At 37.3% G+C, this 21669-nt stretch overlaps 1 protein-coding gene across 2 annotated transcripts in view; it reads right to left on the bottom strand.

The window, feature by feature from the left end:
• Positions 1-1141: 1141 nt before the first annotated feature.
• NGLY1 (N-glycanase 1) overlaps positions 1142-21669 on the bottom strand; it is a 56871-nt gene continuing 36343 nt past the window's right edge. Inside the window, exons 6-12 of one of the 2 annotated variants that reach the window (XM_051963181.1) lie at positions 12920-13041; positions 11936-12081; positions 11503-11613; positions 8615-8779; positions 6505-6690; positions 2520-2697; positions 1142-2142 (exon numbers count right to left, since the gene is read on the bottom strand). In XM_051963181.1, coding sequence (XP_051819141.1) covers positions 1967-2142; positions 2520-2697; positions 6505-6690; positions 8615-8779; positions 11503-11613; positions 11936-12081; positions 12920-13041 — 1084 coding nt within the window. In that variant the 3' untranslated portion in view covers positions 1142-1966. The remainder of the gene's footprint in view (positions 2143-2519; positions 2698-6504; positions 6691-8614; positions 8780-11502; positions 11614-11935; positions 12082-12919; positions 13042-21669) is intronic. The other variant, XM_051963182.1, reaches the window with a different exon arrangement.

Here is a 21669-nt window from a genome sequence, read left to right as displayed (position 1 = left end):
ATGAAATCAGAAGCTCTAGCTCCAAATAGATGCTTGTTTGAATGCATGAAAAGCAAACATTTTCTTGCCTGGCTCCAAGGAGAAAAACAACTGGCTGGGGGAAAGGAAATGCTTTATGCTAAAAAGATACGGCTGAAGTGTCTAAAGAGGAAATTCTGTGTGTGTGTGTGTGTGTACGCAGGAAAACACCCCAGAGCATTTTCATTTTCGATATCCCCTCGTCAAGCTGCCTTCGGCTGTTATGTAGCTTTCTGTAAGAGTTCAAGGGTCTTTCTTCCTGCCAACAAAAATTCTCCCCATACAGCTGCACCAGGGTCAGTTGGTTAAAAGGTGAGTGATGATTTCAATTCCCCAGCCAGCTCTAACAGTTTACCCCCTCCTCATCCCCAGAGGATGCTGTGCTAGTTCGAGGTCTACAAGTCCAAGAAGGGATGCTCGGTGACGACCCTCTTATTAACCTCAAAAGCAGAAGCCGTGTATTTAACTCCTAATAAACACTGACAGCCAGTAAGACCCTCTTGGGGACCTTCTGTACCTTTCGTGAAGGTCAGTCTTACTCAGGGCACAGAGGCAACTCTGGGTTCTCAAAAAGCGCTGCTGGAGAGGAGGAGAAAAAGCTTTTGACAGTATGTCTGTCACTGTCACAACACAGATGTGTTTGCAAAAGCTCATCACCAGAAGGTTGGTCTCTGATTTGGCTGATACAATTCCAGGACAACTGGAGTCTACATCAATACAGGGAAAATCCACACCAAGAAAAATCACAGCTCTTCAAGTGTTGAAATAAGGAACACATGTTAATTTTCCATTAAGTCGGACAAGAAGAAAACCAGGATCTTTTGAAAACAATCCTTGGTTCTTAAAGGACACATAATAATTCTCATGCACATTTACTTAAGGCAAATTAACTAAATATTATTCCCATTTTATAGAGGAGGAAAGCATTGAGAGCTTGACTAATCAGGCCTTGACTCCACCTCCAGCTTTTCTTACAGTGTTCTCTGATATCTCCCAAAGATGATAGGGAATAAGTCATTTTAGAAAAATTTAAAATGCTTTATATGTGACAGATAATAAATAAATTATCATGAAAAACATTAAAATGTTTTACATACACCATGAAATAGATAGAGAATGCCAATACCCAGAATAGGCATTTTTATTCAGAGAGAGGGATAAAGATTCAGGTCAAAAGTGACTTTTTTTTCATAAATATTTACATATTAGGGAATCTTTAGCAAGATCTTTGAATTCATTTGTTAAAGAAAAAATTTTGAAAGACATTCTTTTCAAACAGTTATTACCTTTCTTTTCAAGCATAATGCCTTATGAAATTTTGTCTTAAAACAGCCACTAAAAGGCATAATGCAAAATAGTTCATTTTATTTTAAAATGCCTACATATTTACAATAAAAACTTTATCATGCATCATAACTTCTCAATTGTTAATTTTAAAGATAAAAGGTAAAAAATCATAAAGAATCAATTTCACTATCTACCTACCAAAAAATTCAAGGTTTAACCAATCCAAAAAAACATGAAGCACCAGCAATATGCAAGGCAATGTTAGAGGTTGGGAAACACCAAATTTCCGAGACTAATACCTTCACGTTTTACCGTAACTATGAATGGGGCATTAAGAGGGCATCATATTTGACTTCTGATACTATATATGCAATTTTAATGTAAAATATGATTCCCGTGTAGTAAGGTCTTAGTCTGACCATTAACACACATTAATTAGCATATTAAAGAGAGGTAGATTTAAAAATTCTAGGATTTCACTATGGTCCATGGCATAAAGATTTATTATTTTGACAAGAGTGATAGGATTGATGGCCAGGGAAAAAATGATGTCGGCAGGGAGAGAGCAGTGGTAAATTGCCAATATTCAATGAATCAACAGAAGACTTTAAACCATGATAAGTCCTTGATGATTGCCACCATTTCTGTAATGTTCAAGTTCTTAAAGGTCACTGAATTTTATAATTATTTCCAAACAATTTTCTTCACGGTCATTTAAGCTTTGTCTAAACAGCTGGGTATGTTGCCAGGCAACATCACCATCCCCTCCACTTAGTTTTGCTTCCAAAATAACTTCTGTGGCATCAGAAAAATCACGATAGGAATGAAGGCTTTTATCTGTTGGAAAGAAATAAAAAATAATTAAAGCTCTGTCTTAGGTAATTTAAATTTAAGTCCACAGCACGAAGAGGCAGTTTTGGAATGGGTATTTTAATACTTGTATGCTGTTAACCACAACCTCCCACCGACCAAAAAATAAACCTACCCAGAGAAATATGAATTATTTTAAGATAGCCAAAAAAATCAACTTCACATGACATCAGTTACCATAAAGGACTTTTTCACTTGTACTTGAATTTGGAGTCCTTTTTTTGTATAAATTTTTTAAAAATTGCATTGGGCCTGATAATATTTAGCATCTAGTTAAATATGATTACACTCTCAAGAAAATGGTAAACACATTCCATGCTTAAGCCTCTAAGTACAATGCTTACCTCCTGCCAGTTCTACTTGTGCTGAATCAGAATGCAGCTTCCATTCTATCTTTCCACTGGCAAAGGTTTGACTGCTTGTTCTAATGGAAATGGTATCGATTTTAAGCCCAACTGACCCACACTCAAACTTCCAAGAGATGTAGCCAGACGATGAACCTTCTTTTCGAGCTAAATAAACCTAGTAGGAAGGAAAACATGAAATGGAGTGAAATGAGGAATTTTCAGAAGGAAGGGGACACAACTATGGACACTAACATTATAATGGGATCATCAGGCAGTTAAATGGTTTGGGGAAACCTAGTTTTTTTTTTTCATATTTAGAAATTTATTAATATGATCATTCAGCAAACATTTATTAGGTATCTACTGTTTTCCAGACACTGGAGTTACAAAATACAAACAATGAAATCCTTACTCTCAAGGAGTAATTTCTCTTGTTTCTCCTTATTAAGAGAAATAACAACAAGGATAGAAATCTGAATTCAGACCCTGTAGGACTTTTAATCACTGAACAAATACATATGTAAATCTAGACTAAAAACCTACACAATAAATACAAGCTAGTTAAGAGGAGACCAGGAAAAGATTCCTGTAGACAGTAATATTTGAGATGCACATTTCAGGAGGTTTCTGTGAAGCAGAGGTGAGGAGAATGTACATTCTGGATAGAGGGGGCAGCCAATGGAAAAAGGCTTGGAGACAAGAAATGCTATGTGAGTAGCAGGAAGAATAATATGTATAGATTACAGCATGTAGAAGGGGGCCATAATGTTTAATTAGCCTACAAAAAGCTCAGCAATTTATATCTTCCCTAGACATCCCTGGGAGCCATGCTGATAAAGCAACACACTGAGATGTGTGCTTCAGGAAAATGATTTTGAGAGCAGAGGGAGGGATGGGAAGAGCAAGAGACCTGAAGCACTGAGACCAGGTGAGCCGCTGAGGTAGTAAACTAAGGAGATAAAGGAATACACATGAGGAAGAAACAGCAAGATCCGGCAACCGACTGGATGTGTGAGAAAAGAATAAGAAGTGGGGACGTTGCTGAGAGACTAGAATAGAATATTGTCAGCCATAAAGAAGCTTAGTCAGGGGTAGGCCTCGGGGAAAAGAGAAGGAATTCAGTCTCTGAAGGTTGAGTTTGGGATCTAAAATGTCCACCAGGCCAATGGCTCTGCTGGAGGGAAGATGGATAGAGAGATTGCAGGCTCCCCCTACACAGAGGTGATCATTAACTCACAGAAGCAGATAAAATCAGAGGAAAAGGAGCTAGAGGAAAGGAATTCCAGGGTGGGGCCTAATCTCCATATCCCAGAAGAAATTTCAATGTTGACTGAATTCAAGCATACTGCAAAGTTGGGGGCAAATGGAATTTTTAGGTCCTATTAGCTAACTACACATTTTGAGCCATGTCAATATTCTTTTAATATTGAGTATTTCAATTCATTTAATTTCTAGATTTTTAATATTTAGATTTTGTGTTATTGTGGCAAATATTTTTCTCAGAAAATTGAGTTGAAGATATCAAAAGCAGGTATTTATAATACAACTGTTGCTAATTCTCCAATCATTTTTATGGCCAAACTGAAGTTTATGTAGAAACAGCAACACTTGGCTATTTCCTACTTCACTGGATTTTTCCTCAGACTGAACTTTAAGAAGCTCTGGGGGGTCGGGGTTCAAACATTTTGTGATACATTTCTACTGATAATAGGCTGACTCAGAATACTAGACCTTAACTATGAGACTTTATAGTTTTCCCCACCTTAAGTTAGTCCATAAACAATAAATTATTAAGCACCTACTATGTGTTAGTCACTATAACTGTTAACTGACAGCTGAATTTCCTGGCATGCACACATTTTATTGTTGTTTTGGTGAATTTTTAAATTCTGTGGTTTTTAAGAATGGATATTAGCTAAGGAAATATGCAAAAATTATAGCTTTTAAAATGCACACATCAACAACTATTAGAGATATCGAAGGAACTGTGGATTAAGGGAAGTCAAGCAATTCAAGTTAAGTGAGACACAATAAAAACATGATCAGTCACATCAAAGCACCAAGGAAAACATGGTCAAAACCAAAAACAAACCAAGGACTGACAAACTGAAAAATAGTCTAATTACTTCAAAGAACAATCAAAGACTTTCAGAGGCACTTTGCAACTGGAGGGGTTACTATTGAACAAGGGTTGTTTCTTTTTGAAATTGGAAGAACAGAAAGTTTAATTAAAATAGAAATATAGCTAATAACCACTGCTCATCAAAAAACAAAACAAAACAAAAAACCCAAACTATTTTTCATGTGCAAGAAAATATAAAGACTGGAGTATGAACGACGAAAAGGTCAATTTTAAGTGATGTAACTCACTTTTTCATTTAAGGCCATATCCAAACTCTTGGCAGCCATGTAAGTGACCTAGGACTTTTTTAAAGATTTGTTTTATTCCAGTTGCCACAGAAATCTTGAAGGAATGATGAACTCTGATAAATATGTTAATATAATTTAGAAGCAAAATTCCTAAATGGAAATGTAATATTGCACATACTGTTGTACCATCTTACAACATGAAAGGTTAAGAAAGTGATCCAAGAAATGGAGATCACTATCTGTCAATGCGCTGAACACTCCTCTGTTTGAAAGCTCACTGGCAATCCATTCCCAATGATCAAGGTTAGATTTGGGGAAAATGGGCTAATCTTCTTATTGAGAGCACTGGAAATCTATTCCCAATGATGAAGGTTAGATTTGGGGAAAATGGGCTACTCATCTGATTTTAGAACTTACTGAAAATCCCTTGCAACGATCAAGGGGAAAGTCAAGCTGCATTGTCACCAACTTCACCAAGTATTCAGTCGGTGACAACAAAAGACACCAATCAGCCCTGCCAGGACGATGGTAATTCTTGTATAAGTGGCTCTGTAGCAGCAGGACAAGGTAGGAGTCATCTTGCCACCTCCCAAAGCACCTAAAGATCTCCTGCCCTGAGGGAACCCCCAAACACAAGCCAGCAAATGTGCTGTGATGCAATTTGTCATCCAGAAGTATGAATCATGCACTGACTGATCAGTCTTTGGTTAACTTTCTCTGAGAAAGAGTGACATCATTTGGTCATCAAGTCAAAAAGCATTTATTAAGCACCAACTGTGTGCCAGGCCCTGTGCTAAGTGCTGAGAATGATAAGAAAGGAACCACAGGATCCTGCCCTTGAATTCTAATGAAGGGGATCATGTGCAAAAACCACTGCACCCCAAAGCCACACCAGTGTCAGTGGTAAGCTCACCGATCAGGGCTGACCAAATGATCAGGAGAGGCTCTTCCTGAGGAGGGGGAAGCCACAGCCTGAAGACTCAGAGGTGAGGGGCATCCACGAAAAGGGGGAGAGGGAGGAAGAAAGGGGAAGGGAATCATGGGGACAGGGATCGCAGCCATGAAAAGCCAGGCCATCAGATAGGATCACTTGTGGAGCCAGGACAGAGGGGCCTGAGGGTAAGGGCCCGCCTGGTCCTTGAAGTGACTGGAAGCAGTCCGAAGGGAAACCTGGTCACAGAGAGATTTCTTCTCCCCACTGGAAAAGGGCCTTTAAAACAACTCCGAAAATAAGCACGTTTTCATTTTACGTGAATGAGCCCAACTAAAATGGAGGCCGAGGCCTGATGTCTTAGCTTTATTCAGAGTTAATCCAGAGACCCAGACTGGGGGCAAGCCCAAGGACAACAGAGATGTAGGTTTGGGGAACCACAGGGAGCGAGAAGGATGGAGGCCCGAGGGTGATCACCTAGGGGAGGGGCGGGGCCGAGCAAAGGAAGAGGAACAATCCCAAGCAGAGATAGAGATGGGAAATGGCCCAGCTTCCCACGGTGGCGGGGAGGGCGATCTCTGACACATCTTCAGGAGGAGCAGGAGTCTCACTAACCCACCCACGCAGAAGCCCCCAGCCCCCAGAGCCCACGGACACGAGAGCCCCCAGGCACATAATTACCATTTTCCAGTCCGTCTCAACTTTTCTGAACACAGATTCCATTTTCCAAACACCATTTTCCCATCTGGAGATTTTGTCATTATTACTTGAAACTCGGACATAACAATCATCCACTGGATTGTAAGTGAGGTGGAAAAGTTTCGCCATTTTCTCTTCTCCAGACGGTGTGAACACAGTTTCTTTTCTCTTAACAAAAGAAAGTGGAATTATTTTTCCCAAATACATTAGAAGTAAAGAGACAGAGGTCCAGGAATGCACATAAGGCCTCACAATGGCAGACTTATCATACTGTCATATGCAATACAGGGCTTCCCAAAGTCTTAGTGTAGTTTTAAGCTATTCAAGCTTAACTAGCTTTTTTATAGTTCACACTAAGCATCCATTTATTAAGAGGTAGTTTCTTCACCCACGAGTTCCCTATACTAATAAAATCACAAATCCAATTCCCATCCCATTTTATCCCAATGAATAGAGCAATTTGAAATGACAACCATGTTTTTATTCTAGACATTAAAGCAATTAAAATATTGACTTTCTACAAATTTTATTAGCTCTCATTATATATGACCAAGGTTTCTTCCTTTCTCATGTGGATCACAAAGCTTCCTTTCTTCTGCTGACTTCACTGTAAAAATAAAGGCTAATAATGATAGATGTTTAGCCTATCTTAATCACCTACCCTACCATGATTAGATGAATAAGAACATTTGTCATTATAAGAAAAAGGTATGAATGACTAAATAATTTTCATACTTCTAATAGAACACAGTTGTGCATTAAATTAGGTCTCTTTAGATTATAACTTGTACAGCAATTAGTGATTTGAGTTACTGATTGAATTTTGTCTTATAGCTCCAAGATTGAACTGAAAACTGAATCATCTCTATTTCAGCAAAAACTATTTGCAAAATGTAGTTAAAATAACCCACCTCCTTCAGTCCTACGGTAGAGACTCAGTAATGACAAATTTTGAAAAATTAGGGAGACGGATGGGAGATTGATGGGGAAAATAACATTACGGTTTTAAAAAATGTGTATTTCCATATTTTGTGTACATCTGCCTTTCTCTTTTTTTTTCTCCATTTGCTTTTTTATAAACTAGATCACAAACTCTTTGAGGTCAAAGGTCATTTTTTCCATATTTCCCTATCTTCTGCAATATCTATCAAGGTACCTTGAACACAGCAACTGCTCAAATATTTGATTTAAACCATAATATTTATTGGACTGGGACAAATATATTATCCACATAGTAAATTATCTAGCATCAGGAATATTAACCAATTGCCTAAAAATTATTTCAATTTCATCATTAATAATTTCTAATCAAAATGACAGATTTAAAATTATTAGAGATTCACTGTCATCAACAAATTAACTTTTCCTGTTTTATCTCACAAAACTGTCAAATAGTTGATAAAAAGAGGTAAAAGTTAAGGATATTACAATCCTCAAATAAATTATCCTATATTAAGGTCAATTGTTATATTATCAATACAAGACTTTGTTTTCTGAGTGTTTTCTTCCTCCCAAAAGCAGACTATGGTGGGATTTGCATTGTGAGATCTAACGAAGTACATGATGGGTTTAAACGATAGATTTATCAATATAGATAACAACTGTAATACCTATTTTTCAACCTATATGAATGACTATAAAATCAGTTACCTAAAGAAAAAACAAATCAGGGGAAAGGAAAGTAGAACAGGATTCTATTTCTTTATATCTTTACAACCTACTACAACGTAATAAGTTCTCTATAATGATAATCTAAGCAAACTGAATATGAACAGAATAGAAACAAATAAGCAGATTCTAATCACTATATCCGAAATCTTTTAACCAAGGATGCAATAGTTCCAAACCCTTATTTTTAAGAATTCTTATAATTTCTGTAGTATAACTGTTGTCAACTAATATTTCTCTTTATATCTCCTCTAAAGCAATTAGCTACTAATTCCCTCCAAATTTTCATCTTCTTTTAAACCATTACTTTCTAATGTGAAGTGATAGGGGGAAATGTCAAAGCCATTACCCTAAGACCAAGAAATACTCCCTAGAGTGGGATCATGTTGGAGGAGAAGCTCCTTTCTGTTAATGAATTAAATACCTCAGAACCCATTTCTCCTCGGGCTACTCTCCAAGCCACTGAGCCCGAGATCCGGCCACCGAGCTCTCCAGCCTTAGGAGCTCTGGGAGAGATGAACTCCACAAGCTCCACAATTATCCTGTGAAGGAGCTCCTTTCTTCGGCTCTCTGACAAGGAGAGCTGCCTCTGTGGTAAAAGAAAACAAAAGGAAAAAACTGAAAATTCTTTCAGGTAATGACTTATTTGAAGCTAAAATCTAAGAAAGATTAGAAAAAGAGACTGAGGCTTTAATTTCAATGGCCAAAGGAACTCCCAAAAGAGGAAACTCCTTTAACCGATGCAGGCTGGTACTTTCTTTGAAATTTGTAGTGTTTAAGACAGTTTTGTCTCACTAAGACAAAAAAAAAAATCATTAAAATGTGAAATAACTTCAGAACTAAGAAGCTAGAAAGGATAAGGAAAACATGATAGTGGAAACATTTGCTTCAATTTCAAAATTTATTATTATTTTTAAAATAACAAAATCAAATGCCTTTTAAGTAACTCAGTTAAAATGATTCTCAACACCATAGGAATCATTTAATCTCTCATTTTCCTCATCGGCAACATAAGGAAATTGTGCTATAACAATGCTAATCACCAAGTTTTACTTGAGATAATTCTATCTTCTACTCTGTTTAAATTAACTGCATCAATCATTTGCTTATATTTATTCAAAGAAAGCATTTTGAATTTACTTTTTCAACCAAATACTATTCTTACATTTTAATATACTATTTTACTCAAATCCTTCTTTCTGATTTTCTTTTGCAAATCTATTTTTGAACACATACTGAAGTCATTTCTATCCTCTATAAATAAAACATGACTGACACACCGTTTGCCTAATTTCCAAATGCACACTTCTAAGACCATCAATTTCTTCCTTCTGGAGCTAGGACTCCTGAAGGATATTGCAAATTTGTTCTATTACAAACACTGCAAGATGTGACCGGTCTATCAGGTGATAAAAATGCAGAAGGAATTTTGTAAAGTGAAAAAGTGAGCTTTATACAGAAGATAAGATGGATAAAGACTCTAACCAAGCCACTTTCCCCACCTCCACTCCCACTATCTATCACACACCAACTTCATTACCTACCAGAGAGACTTCTTTTGGAAAAGAATGGAGCTTCATTAAATTTCCCTTTCTCGGGGCATAGGAAAGATTGCAAGGTCACATGAAATAACTTCTCAGAACTTCTGAACAATCAGGGGAACAATTTTAAAAGGGTTATTTTCCCCCAATAGCAGCCCAATTTAGGCTCTGAATAAAAACCCCATGAGATGATTTGGTGATGTTCAGACAAAGTGCCTGAAATAGAATGAACTTCAGAGAAGCAAAAGGTGATAAAAAAGATTCTCACAGGGAATAGAGACTTCAGAGTCAGCGTTTGAAGAACACGCGTGATTTTATGCATGGGTGGGGGGACTCTGCTTCCAGATGCTGAGTGTCCAGGGCCTTCAAACCTCACAGCTAAACCAGAGCCGGCGGCAGGCGCGGAACCCACCGATAGGCCTGAAGGCTTTCCGGCCTGAGCCTAGTCCCACCAGCACAGTCTTGTAGAGCCCCCTCCAAGTCACAAGGCATTGGAACAGGCCTTGGAGGGGAGGGACAGGGGACGGCATATATATATAAACACAAATTTATATATATATATATGTGTGTGTGTAAAACATATATAAACACATACATATAAAACACACACATAAACATACACATGTGTAAAACACACACATATAAATATATGTATATGTAAATATATACATGTATATATATATGTGTGTGTGTATATATATATACTCTCACACATCCACAACACAGCAAGTACATTAGCTACATCTTACAGTGTGTAAGAGAACACAATTGAAATATCCTTCAGGAGTCTTAGATCCAAACACAGAAAACCGATTTGACTCCAAATGAATGTTTTGAAATTGGGAAAGGGTGTCAAGACACTGTTTCCCGGGACAACACAGAAATGCTCTCCCTTACTTCTCTAGTCTGTGGTTATGATTTGGGACCATCTCTATTCCATACGGACTTGTTCTATGAGTGAAACAATTGCAGCAGCTCAAAAGAAACCCAAAATGTGCAAATTTAAAGTCCTCTCCATTGCAAATGTTGATGAGCATTATTTGTGCCCGACTATGGTAGAGCCTTCTGAGCTCATACTGGTCTGATGACCACCGCTGGACACACTGCACCTTGACCCGAACATGGTGATACCATTTTGGGTCTCTGAGAATGAAGGTCAATAACCCTGAGGAGCTGCTCAGTAAACTGTTCTGGAGTGTATTTGGATTAGCTGAATTTTGTAACAGTTCACATTAAACAAGACCCAAATCTATAGTATTTGAGTCAGGTTTCAAACTTAAATAAAAAAATCTGTGATTCTATCAACATGGCTCTTCTCTCCATTTTCACAGATCACTGCTCTTTAAGAGCTGCTGAGGATGAAATTTCCTCACCCTGTGGTCAACCCCATGATGAACCTCCTGATACTTAGACTGATCCTCAAGCAAAGATCCATCTCTCAGCCTAGAGGTAAAGCTGGTCAAACTTAGAGTCACAGCCACTGAGACCCCGCACCTCAAATGAGGCATAAGGGTTACACTTCAATGAAGCAAATTGCACGTTATTCTATTTTTATTACAAGAGACAAAGCGAAGGAGGTTAAAGTACAAAATGTTCCCTTTAAAATGATTCCATTTTCCACCATGTGAAAAAGTTAAAAGTACAAATAGAAAAACAGATGTGTTCTGGCAAACAATTCTTCCACTGGATAGCCATAGTTAAAAGAAATTGATTTTTTATAGTCTTTATAAAAATGTCTTTGTCTTCATAGAAAGAGCAGGCAATCACATACCTGCTTATTAAGGCCATTAATTGTTTCTCTAAGTACTTCTTCTTTAATCTGAGTTCTCCTAGAGACCACTTCTTCATGTTTACAGGAATATCTCCAAGTGACATCAACAATCTCAAATAAAAGAGAGTATGTAGATATTTATCATGCTCATTACTACTGATAAGTAATTTCTGAATAAGAGAGTATACAGCAAGCTAATATTTAGCCAGTTTTAAAGATTATTCTCTTTAAATATAAATAATGAGAAGATAATTAATTTTCACATTATAACCAACATATTTCTTAGAATGATTGGGAAATCAAACAAATTTTTAGAACTTGGCAAAAAAATATTTATTTAGAAAGCTGATTTAGTAGACTGTTTAATTAATGAAGTAATTAAAATGCCTTAATTATTATGTCTTAAATAGGAAAAAAAATATATTTCCCTTACCTCATCCTTGGAGAATGCTATGATATAGGAGAGCTTCTTCCCCCATCCTACTTCATAAAGGAGAGGTTTATCACAAACATTTTCACAAGGATCACAGTGCAGCCATCGCTGCTGAGACGGAGAATAGACTTCTGTCCAAACATGGTCTGCAAAAACAACAGAAGAGACAAAAATATGTAGCCATTTAAAAAAATCTCTCTCTCTTTATAGATACATATTACATATAGCCATGTATATCTAGATATATAGCTACATATACACACCCAAGGGTATATACATATGTTATGTATCATGTAATATTTATGTATCACACACCCATATTCACAATGACAAGAGCATTTTGTGTAAAAAAATAAGGAAAATTTGTTCTTTACTTTATTCCCCCGTTTCATAAGAACCTTCCTTATAACTCATTAACCATATAGTCAGATTTAAGAAACCACTATTCTGCAGCACAGACAGGTAGGCAGACAGATGGATGGATAAAACATGCATACAGTGCTTATTCTCTGCCAGACACTGCTAAATTCTGGGGAAGCAAATACCAGGAAGCAACACAGTCCCAAAATGAAGTTTTTTGATTAGCGCACATTTAAAAAACAAAAGCACGATGATGTTATTTGTATTTCTTTTCATCAGAAATAAGTCCCAACTCTAGCTGTAATAACCAGGGAGAAGCAGAAGTTATTATGAAGGTGCCTTTCTTATCCTAGCCTTCCTAATACCAAGTGGCTTTTTATTGTCATTTTGGGGACGGGGATTGTCTTATATTTTATTTTATTTTTAAATGAGGAGAGTGAAGAGAATGGCTGATTCTAAAAAGTGAGCAGAAGGCACAAAGCTCCGATTGGTGGATTCTAAAATCACATCAACGGCGCCTCACTATCTACATGCAGTGTCTCCTATATCGAACCACGAATGAGATTTCCATGAGAAAACACTAAAATGAGTTAAATCTGCCAGCAGTTTCGGGGACACAGTTACCGGTGGAGTCCCAGACGTAGCGCGCCTCGAAGCCCATGGCTCTGCAGCAGAGCGTGAAGCAGTTTGCCCATTCGCCGCATCGCCCACGTCTGGTTTCCAAGAGTTTCTCAGGATCGTTGTACCTGAAGAAACAAGCCAAACTTTTGTCAGCTGGAAATCTAGGGAGAGGAGCAATTCAACAATGTCTGTAACGCAGAAAAACAAAACCAGATCAATAAAGCTTAAAGAAAAAACCCCCGACATGGGAAAAACAGATCCTTAATAGAAGACTTTCCAACCTTCCTGACAAAAAGGAGAACGGAGCAGGCGCTTTGTCACACATGGCCACCCCAAGCTCCCCAAGAGGCTGGTCCAGAGCATATTAAACTCTTCAAGGAAGCAATCCCATTGTTAGAGCCTGACCTGTGAGACCATGTCTGCATCTTGAAGAGGGCCAAGTGAGCACAGAAGCACTCACAGCGGCGCCCTGTGGGAGGAAAGAACTAGCCAAGGCCCAAGAGTAGGGACTTGCTGACCAGTATATTGGATTATTTGCCATCTGGGAAGGGGGTGGGGGGAAAGGAGGAAAACTGGAACACAAGATTTTTCAAGGGTCAATGCTAAAAAGTTATCCATGCATATGTTTTGAAAATAAAAACTCTTAATTAAAAAAAAAATAAAATTGCAAAAAAAAAAAATTAAATTGTGGTATATATATATATATAATGGAATATCACTTCACCCTCAGAAAGGACAAAAGATCCAGATTCACCCTAGGAGGATGTATATGAATGAATGCAGAATGGCCCAGGGGCAGCACAATGGATAGAGCACCGAACCTGGAATCAGGAAGCTCTGAGTTCAAATCTGGCCTCAGACACTTCCTCACTGTGTGACTTTGGGCAAGTCACTCATCCTGGCTGCCTCGGTTTCCTCATCTGTAAAATGAGCTGGAGAAGTAAATGACCAACCCCTCCAGTGCCTGTGCCACAAAAACCCCAAATGGGGTCATAAAGAATCAGACGTGACTAAATAGTGACAGAGCAGAATCAGGAGAACAACGTAGGCAACAATTACAGAGGGCTGAGCAAGAGGCCTTCCCATGGAGCAGAGTTCATAGATTAGAGACATAAAAAGGAAATTCCCTCTCAGCCATGGCCAAAATGTTTATTTGTTTGATTGCAGAGAGGGCTTCCACTTGTGGGAGGAGGAGAGAGAAGGAGTGTAATACTTAAAAACAAAAAGAAATGAAATAGCTAAACTATGCAGAATAAAAGCTCGTAATCAGAGCAGGGGGTAGGGCCAAGATGGCAGAGCGGGGCCAAGATGGCGGGGCAGAGAGAGCACTCAGCTGAGCCCACTCAACATTTCCCCCCAACAATTTGAAAATAACATCTCAAATCAGATTCTGGAGTGACGGAGCGGCAAGAGGTGAGATGAGACATTCCTCAAGAGCACAGAAAAGGTCAAAAGGAGGGATCTGTACCACGAGGGAGGAGGCTGGCCCGGGGTCCATGTGGGCAAATACCGATGGTGGGACCAGGAGCAGTGACAGGAAGCAGTTTGGGGAGCTGTGAAGCCAGAGAGATTACAGGCACCGAACACCGCACCAGATGGGCTTTGGGAACCCCACTGCCTACATCCACTTTGGCTTATAGAGTCTGCAGGCCCAGAGGGGCAGGATCAGGGACCCTGAGGAACAGTGGCCCAGGAAGTAGCATCGCCGGCAACCCGGGATCAGGAGGCCTCCCAGGAAGGCCTGTGGTCAAGACCGAGAGAGCAGTGACTAGACCCCACCCCGGAAGCATCAAAACTTCCAATCCCCCAAACCAGCTCAAAACTCTGGTGTGGAAAAGCCTGAGGCAGAGCCAGTGGTGGGAACAGAACCCAATGTTAACATAAGGTTCCAAATGAAGAAACAGCGTGGAAAGATGAGCAAAAAGCACACCTGACCACAAAAAGCTAGGAGGATGACCAGAAAGATCAACACAGAAACTCAAAAGACATTAGAATTAGAACATATCAGAAGTAAAGCCTTAAAGGAAAAAAAAAGTGAATTGGAAACAAGCCCAAGAATTTCCTGGAAGAGCTAAAAATGGTTTTCAAAATCAAATAAGAAAGATGAAAGAAAAATCAGGTAAAGAAATAAAAGCAAAAGAAGAAAATTAATAAAACATTTAACAGTTCAATAAATGAGGCACCAAAGAATATGAAGAATATTAAAACTTTAAAAAACAGAACTGTTCAAATGGGAAAAAAACTTCACTGAAGAAAATAAGTCCTTAAAGTTAGAATTTGCCAAATGGAAGCTAATGAATTCATGAAATATCAAGAAACAATAAATCAAGGTAGAAAAAAAAGAAAAAAAAATTTATGAAAATGTGAAATATCTTATAGGAAAAAAAACACCTTTTCCTACCTAGAAAAGAAACTGAGAAGAGATAGTTTAAGAATAACTGAATTAACTGATCAAATGATTAAAGAGCTTAGATCCTATGTTAAGAAACTATCAAAGAAAACTGCTTAGGTTCAAAACAATCCACTGTTGATCACCTAAAAGAGATCCCAAGATGAAAACATCCAGTAATATTATATTATAGCCAAATTCCAGAGTTCCCAGAACAAAAAGAAATAGTACAAACAGCCAGAAAAAAAAAAATTAAATATCAGAGTCAATTAGGATCACACAAGTTTTAGCAGCTGCTACACTAAAGGAGTGGAAAGCTTGGAAAAATATTCCAGAAGACAAAAGACCTGGGATTACATCCAAGAATAACCTGTTCAGCAAAACTGAGTATAGAACATCAGAGGAAAAATGAAATAGAGGATTTCTAAGCACTCCTGATGAAAAAATCAGAGTTGAATAGAAAATATGACTTTCAAATCCTAGCCTTCAGAAGCATAAAAAGATAACCATGAAAGAGAACATTTAAATAAACTTCTTTTAGAAAAAGAAATTTAACAAGCCATCAGTGAACTCCCTAACAAAAAAAAATCCTAGGACCAGATGGATTTAAAAATGAATTCCACCAATATTATATAAACTATTTGAAAAAAATAGGTAAAGAAGGAATCCTACCAAATTTTTATGATACAAATATAGTTTTGATGCCTAAACCGAGAACAAAAACAAAGAAAAAAGCTATAGACCAATTTCCTTAATGAATATTAACACAAAGAGTTAAAATAAAATACTAACAAGGAAATTACAGCAATATATCACAAATCACTATTACCATGGGATTTATACCAAGAATGCAAAGCTGATTGAGTATTTGGAATGCTATCAGCATAATTCACCATATTAATAATAAAATCCTCAACAATCATATGATTGTATCAATAAATGCAGAAAAGGCCTTTGACAAAATATAATATCCAGCCCTATGGAAAACATTACAAAGCATGGGAATCAACAGAACCTTTCTTAGAAATAAAGAGTATCTAACTAAAACTAAAAGCAAACATCTGTAAGGGGGATAATCTTGGAGCCCTCCCAATAAGATCAGGAATGAAGTAAGAAGTCTATTATCATTAATATTATTCAATACTATATTTAAAATACTAGCAATAGCAAAAGACAAGAAAAATAAATTTTGGAAATAAAAATGGCCCTGGGGAAAGAAAACTACATACATCATCAGCATTTCTATGTACTACTAATAAAACCAAACAGCAAGAGACAGAAAGAGAAATTTTATTTAAAATAACTGCAGATAATAAAAAATACTTGGGAGTCTACATGCTAAGACAAACCCAGGGATTATATGAACAAAATTACAAAACACTTTCATACAAATAAATATGACAGATTTAAATAATTAAGAGAAATATTCATTGCATTTGAACAGACTGAGCCAATTAAAAATGAAAATTCAGTCTAATTTACTTATTCAGTGCCATACCAATTAAAGTACCAAAGATTTATTTTATAACGCTATGGGGGAAAAAAAAGAGTAGTATCAAAATTAAACCCGAGGAACAAAAGGTTAAGAGTACCAAAGAAATCAATGAAACAAATGTTAAGGAAGGCAGTTCAGCAATTCCAGATACCAAATTCTATTATAAAACAGTAATAATCAAAACAATCTGAAAGAATAAAGAAGTAAATTAGGAGTTAGGTACAGAATACACAATAGAAAATGACCATAGTAACCTAGTGTTTGAGAGTAATCTAGTGTTTGACAAACCCAAAGATCTTTTGGAGTAAGAACTCAACATTTGACAAAAAATGCTTGGAAAACCAGAAAGCAGTTTAGTTAAAATTAGGCATAGACCAAGATCTCACAATATATACCAAGATAAGATCAAAAGGGATAAATTATTTGGACAAAAAAGATAATGTCCTAAATCAATTAGAGAAAAATGCACATGTCAGACTGACCCATAAGGAAAGCTTTTATTACCAAACAAGATAGAAAAGTTTATGGGAGATAAGAAGAAAAAGGGGACAGCTAGGTGGTGGATAGAGCACCAGCCCTGAAGTCAGGAGGACCTGAGTTCAAATCCAACCTCAGACACTTAACACTTCCTAGCTGTGTGTCCCTGGGCAAGTCACTTAACCCCAATTGCTTCAGCAAGGGAAAAAAAAAAAAAAAAGAAGGAAAATGGGAAACTTGGAAAAAAATTTTATAGCAAGTTTCACTGATAAAGATATCGTTTCTCAAATATATAGTGAGAGAAATGATTATTTTGCTTTTATATTGATAATTAATTGAATTAGATCCCAAGTTTTCCCCCTTTTCCATGTCCTCATCTAGAAATCAAACAACATGGGAAATCTCTCAGAGACTTAGCCAACAAAGATAGTAAAAGAAATTCTAAATTTAGATTAAATGGGTAAATTCTTGCTCATTGTGTTTGCTTAAAAAAGTCTGGGAAAATGTTGATTCCCCCTTTTGTTAAATAAGTTATATGGAAATTGATAAGTCTTTTTGACCAAGATTTGGGTGATCCAAATCACAGACTCAAAGACCTTCATTGTAATATAGACCAACCTCCCATTATACTACTTATTTTCTCATTTATTATTAACCAATCAGAGTCAACTGCCAACTTTGGGAACACCTATTCTTTCAAGGGCAAATAAACTGTGAGTCCACTGCCATGAAGGGTCTTAGGTCTAAGAGAGACAACCAAATGATCATTCTTTTATTAATATACATGCTGGTGTTATAAACAAATTATTGAATTACACAGAAACTATGTCTACAACTTTTTAAAAGTTATGATAGGAAATAATAGACAAATTTAAAGAAGAAAAATTTATAAAGAATAAGAACTATTCACAAGTTGATAAAAGGTAAAAAATTTACAGACAATTTTCAGAATTAGAAATCAAAGCCATCAACAGTTGTTTGAAAAAATGTTCTAAATAGTTACTAATTGGAGAAATGTAAATTAAAATAATTCTGAGATATCACCTCACACCTATCAGATTGGCTAACAGAAAAGAAAAATGATGTGCTAGAAAGGATGTGGAACAGTAATATACTGTATGTGAATTAGTGCAATCATTCTTAAAGACAATTTGGAACTATGACTATAAAACTGCACATTCTTTTTGACCCAGCAATATTACTACTAGGTTTGTATCGCAGAGAGATCAAAGAAAAGAGAAAAAGGCCTATATATGTATATATATATATATATATATATATATATATATATATATATCAGTTCTTTTTGTGGTATAAAAGAAAAAGAAACTGAGAGGATGACTTAACTGGAGAATGATTGAACAAGTTGTGGCATATGAATGTTAAAAAGTATTACTGGGTTTGTTTGTTTGTTTGTTTTTGGCTGTGGCAATTGGGGGTTAAGTGACTTGCCCAGGTTCACACATCAAGGAAGTGTCAAATGTCTGAGACTAGATTTGAACTCAGGGCTGGTGCTCTATCCACTGCCCCACCTAGCTACCCCAAGTATTAACTGTCCTATAAGAAATGATCAGCAGGATGATTTCAGAGGGGCCTGGAGAGACTTATAACAATGGATACTAGGTGAAGTGAGCAGAACCAGGAGATCATTGGACACGGCAACAGCAAGACTATACAACGTTCAACTCGGATATGGCTCTTTCCAACAATGAGGGGACTCAAGTCAACTGCAATAGACTTGTGATGGAGAGAGCCTCTCCACCCTGAGAAGGGACTATAGGGAGGGAGTAAATATGTGGATCACAAGATATTTTTACCTTTTCATTTTTGTTGTTGTTGTTTTTTTGTTTTTTCTCTCATTTTTTTCTTTTTGATCTGATTTTTCTTGTGCAGCATGATAAATGTGGAAATATGTTTAGAAGAATTACATATATTTAACATATATTGGATTACTTGCTTTCTAGGAATAGGGGGAGGTGGGAAGGAGGGAGAAAAATATATAACACAAGGCTTTTGCAAGGTTGAATGTTGAAAACTATTTTTGCATGTATTTTGAAAAATAAAGAGCTATTTTTTTTTTTTTTGTTACGAAAAGAATGATGAGCAGGATGGTTTTGGAAAAACCTGGGAAAACTTTTATGAACTGATGTAAAGTGAGTAGAATTAGGAGAATATTGTACAGAACAATAAAAGTAATATTGTAAGGATGATCAACTGTGAAAGACTTAGCTACTCTGATCAAAACCATAATCTAAGGCAATTCCAAAGGAATTAAGATGAAAATCCGCCTCTAGAGAGAACTAACAATTTTTTAAAACTTTATTTTTACTGTTTTATTTTGTATATGTTTTCTTTTGCTACATGACTAATATTGAAATGTGTTTTGCATGACTTTACATGTATACAGTTCTAGCTTTATATAAATTTGCATTATGCAAATTCAACTTTAAGAATTCTGAAAAAAATCTGTATTCCAAAAAAGCACCTGTCATGTTTAAGTGCTCTCTCTACTTTTGCCCCTCAGTTCCATAACCTCCTATCTTTCCACCAAAAAAAAAAAAAAATCTTAAAAAAAACTCTCTCCAAGTAAATGCAGAAGAACAGACATTGACAGCCATTCCCCCTCCACCCCATGTGTCACCGTCCTGACCTGTGTTTGTGTCCAGCCCCCATATCTCTGGTTTCCTTGCACTTTTGGTTCTGAGCCAGGCCCCAGACCCTCCTGCGTCACGGTCCCTCCTCCTGCTTTTGCTTCTGTGTCTCTGGTTCCCACATGTCCTTGAATTATGGGCCAGTCTCCTCCCTCCACGAGCCTGTGATCCTCTTCCAACTTCCCTCCCCTTCCTCTATCCATAGACAAACTCGCTTTACGTAAATGTCACTGTGGATCGATCCCCTTAATTTAAGTGAGAACTGTCTGTAACAGACATCAAAATGCCTATTTCTCAAGGAAGCAGCAGGGGCGGGAGACAGGGAGAGACTCTGGAACTCAAAAATTTTAAAAATCACTATTGGAAGTGTTTTTTTTAAACATGTAATTGGAAATAAAATAATTTTTAAAAGGCTCAGCATGGCTTTGGAACAACCACATTTAATCTGACACATCCAGCTGTTTAGCAGAGATTCGAGTTTCATTTGCAGCCCACGTTTTTGGTTCTTTGCATACACTCTGTTGATATTTTGTCAAGTTCCTAATAATAGTAAGAGAAACTTAAAGAGAGGAAACAAACACCCAAATCCAGTGGCCCGATGTCCTGGGCAACTTCCCTCCCTTTTCCAGGAGAAGCGGCTTCTCTGGGGCAGCAGAAGTCACTCTTTTCAACTGGATGAAAAATTAAACCTTCCACAGATAAAAAGGGAGCTACTTATTCACAAGATCCTTAATGAAGCATTTGTAGTAATCAGGCTCTTTTCTCTGGTCTTTCAAGATGCGCTTTTGGAAGCACTGCTGAGAATGTTTATTTGACTTGACATTTTCTTTTACGCATATGCATCCACACATGCCTATATATATATATATATATCCATTTATGTGTGTGTGTATAGAGATAATCTATAGAGGGGTGGGTGGGCATAGTCTTCCCAGGTTTAAGATTATCCTAAAACTGGAAAAGTTTGACATTTTCATGGGCCAACAAAGAAACACTGTGATAGTTTAAAATGCTGCCATTCCTGGATCAGTCACTTACAAAACCAATAACCATTATTACCCAGGGACAGTTCCCATCCATTCGCCTGTTCCTTCACAAGTAACAAATCCACTACGACACTAACTCTGTTGCTTTCCAGGTAAAGATCAAACTCCCGGGCCCAGCCCAGTCAAGGTCCTTGTGACTCTCTTTTTCCATATTTTTCTCATATTTCGAGCCAAGCAGGGCCGTGCTGTTCCCTGGATGCACCTCCTCACCCTTCTGGGCTTTCCAAGGCCACCTCCTAAATGGCTCACCTGCATCCCCTGGAGAGGATGGCCCCAGCCCCAGCCGCCTTGTTCTGAGTCTGCTGCCCTATTTCCCTGCACCCTGTCCCCTCCCTCTGAGACTAATCCCCTTTCAGGAAAAGTTGTGCTGGGTCCAACAGCACCGGTACTAAACTCTCTCTGGACACAATGAGTGTGCACCATTGTAAGAGCAATCTAAGTTCATCATTAAACCTACTGAGCATTTAATGAGTTTGCATATAGAAAACTGGTTTGTTTCTAATAATAATAATGATGTTGATCTCAGCTAAAATCACAGCTAGCTCTTTAATAGCTTAACAACAGCTAAGAACATTCCTCGAGTAAGTGTCCCTCTTAAGAGAGACTGACTTAAAAATTAATTCCTGAAATTATGAATTCTGTTAAATCAAAATTCACACTAGAGATTCCTGGTTTGGGGGTCCCATGAGGCCATC

The sequence above is a fragment of the Antechinus flavipes genome, chromosome 5, assembly GCF_016432865.1.
Source record: "Antechinus flavipes isolate AdamAnt ecotype Samford, QLD, Australia chromosome 5, AdamAnt_v2, whole genome shotgun sequence".
In the NCBI taxonomy this organism is placed as follows: Eukaryota; Metazoa; Chordata; class Mammalia; order Dasyuromorphia; family Dasyuridae; genus Antechinus; species Antechinus flavipes.
The sequence above is the reverse complement of the archived record's forward strand: the minus strand, read 5'-3'. Positions and strand labels throughout refer to the sequence as shown.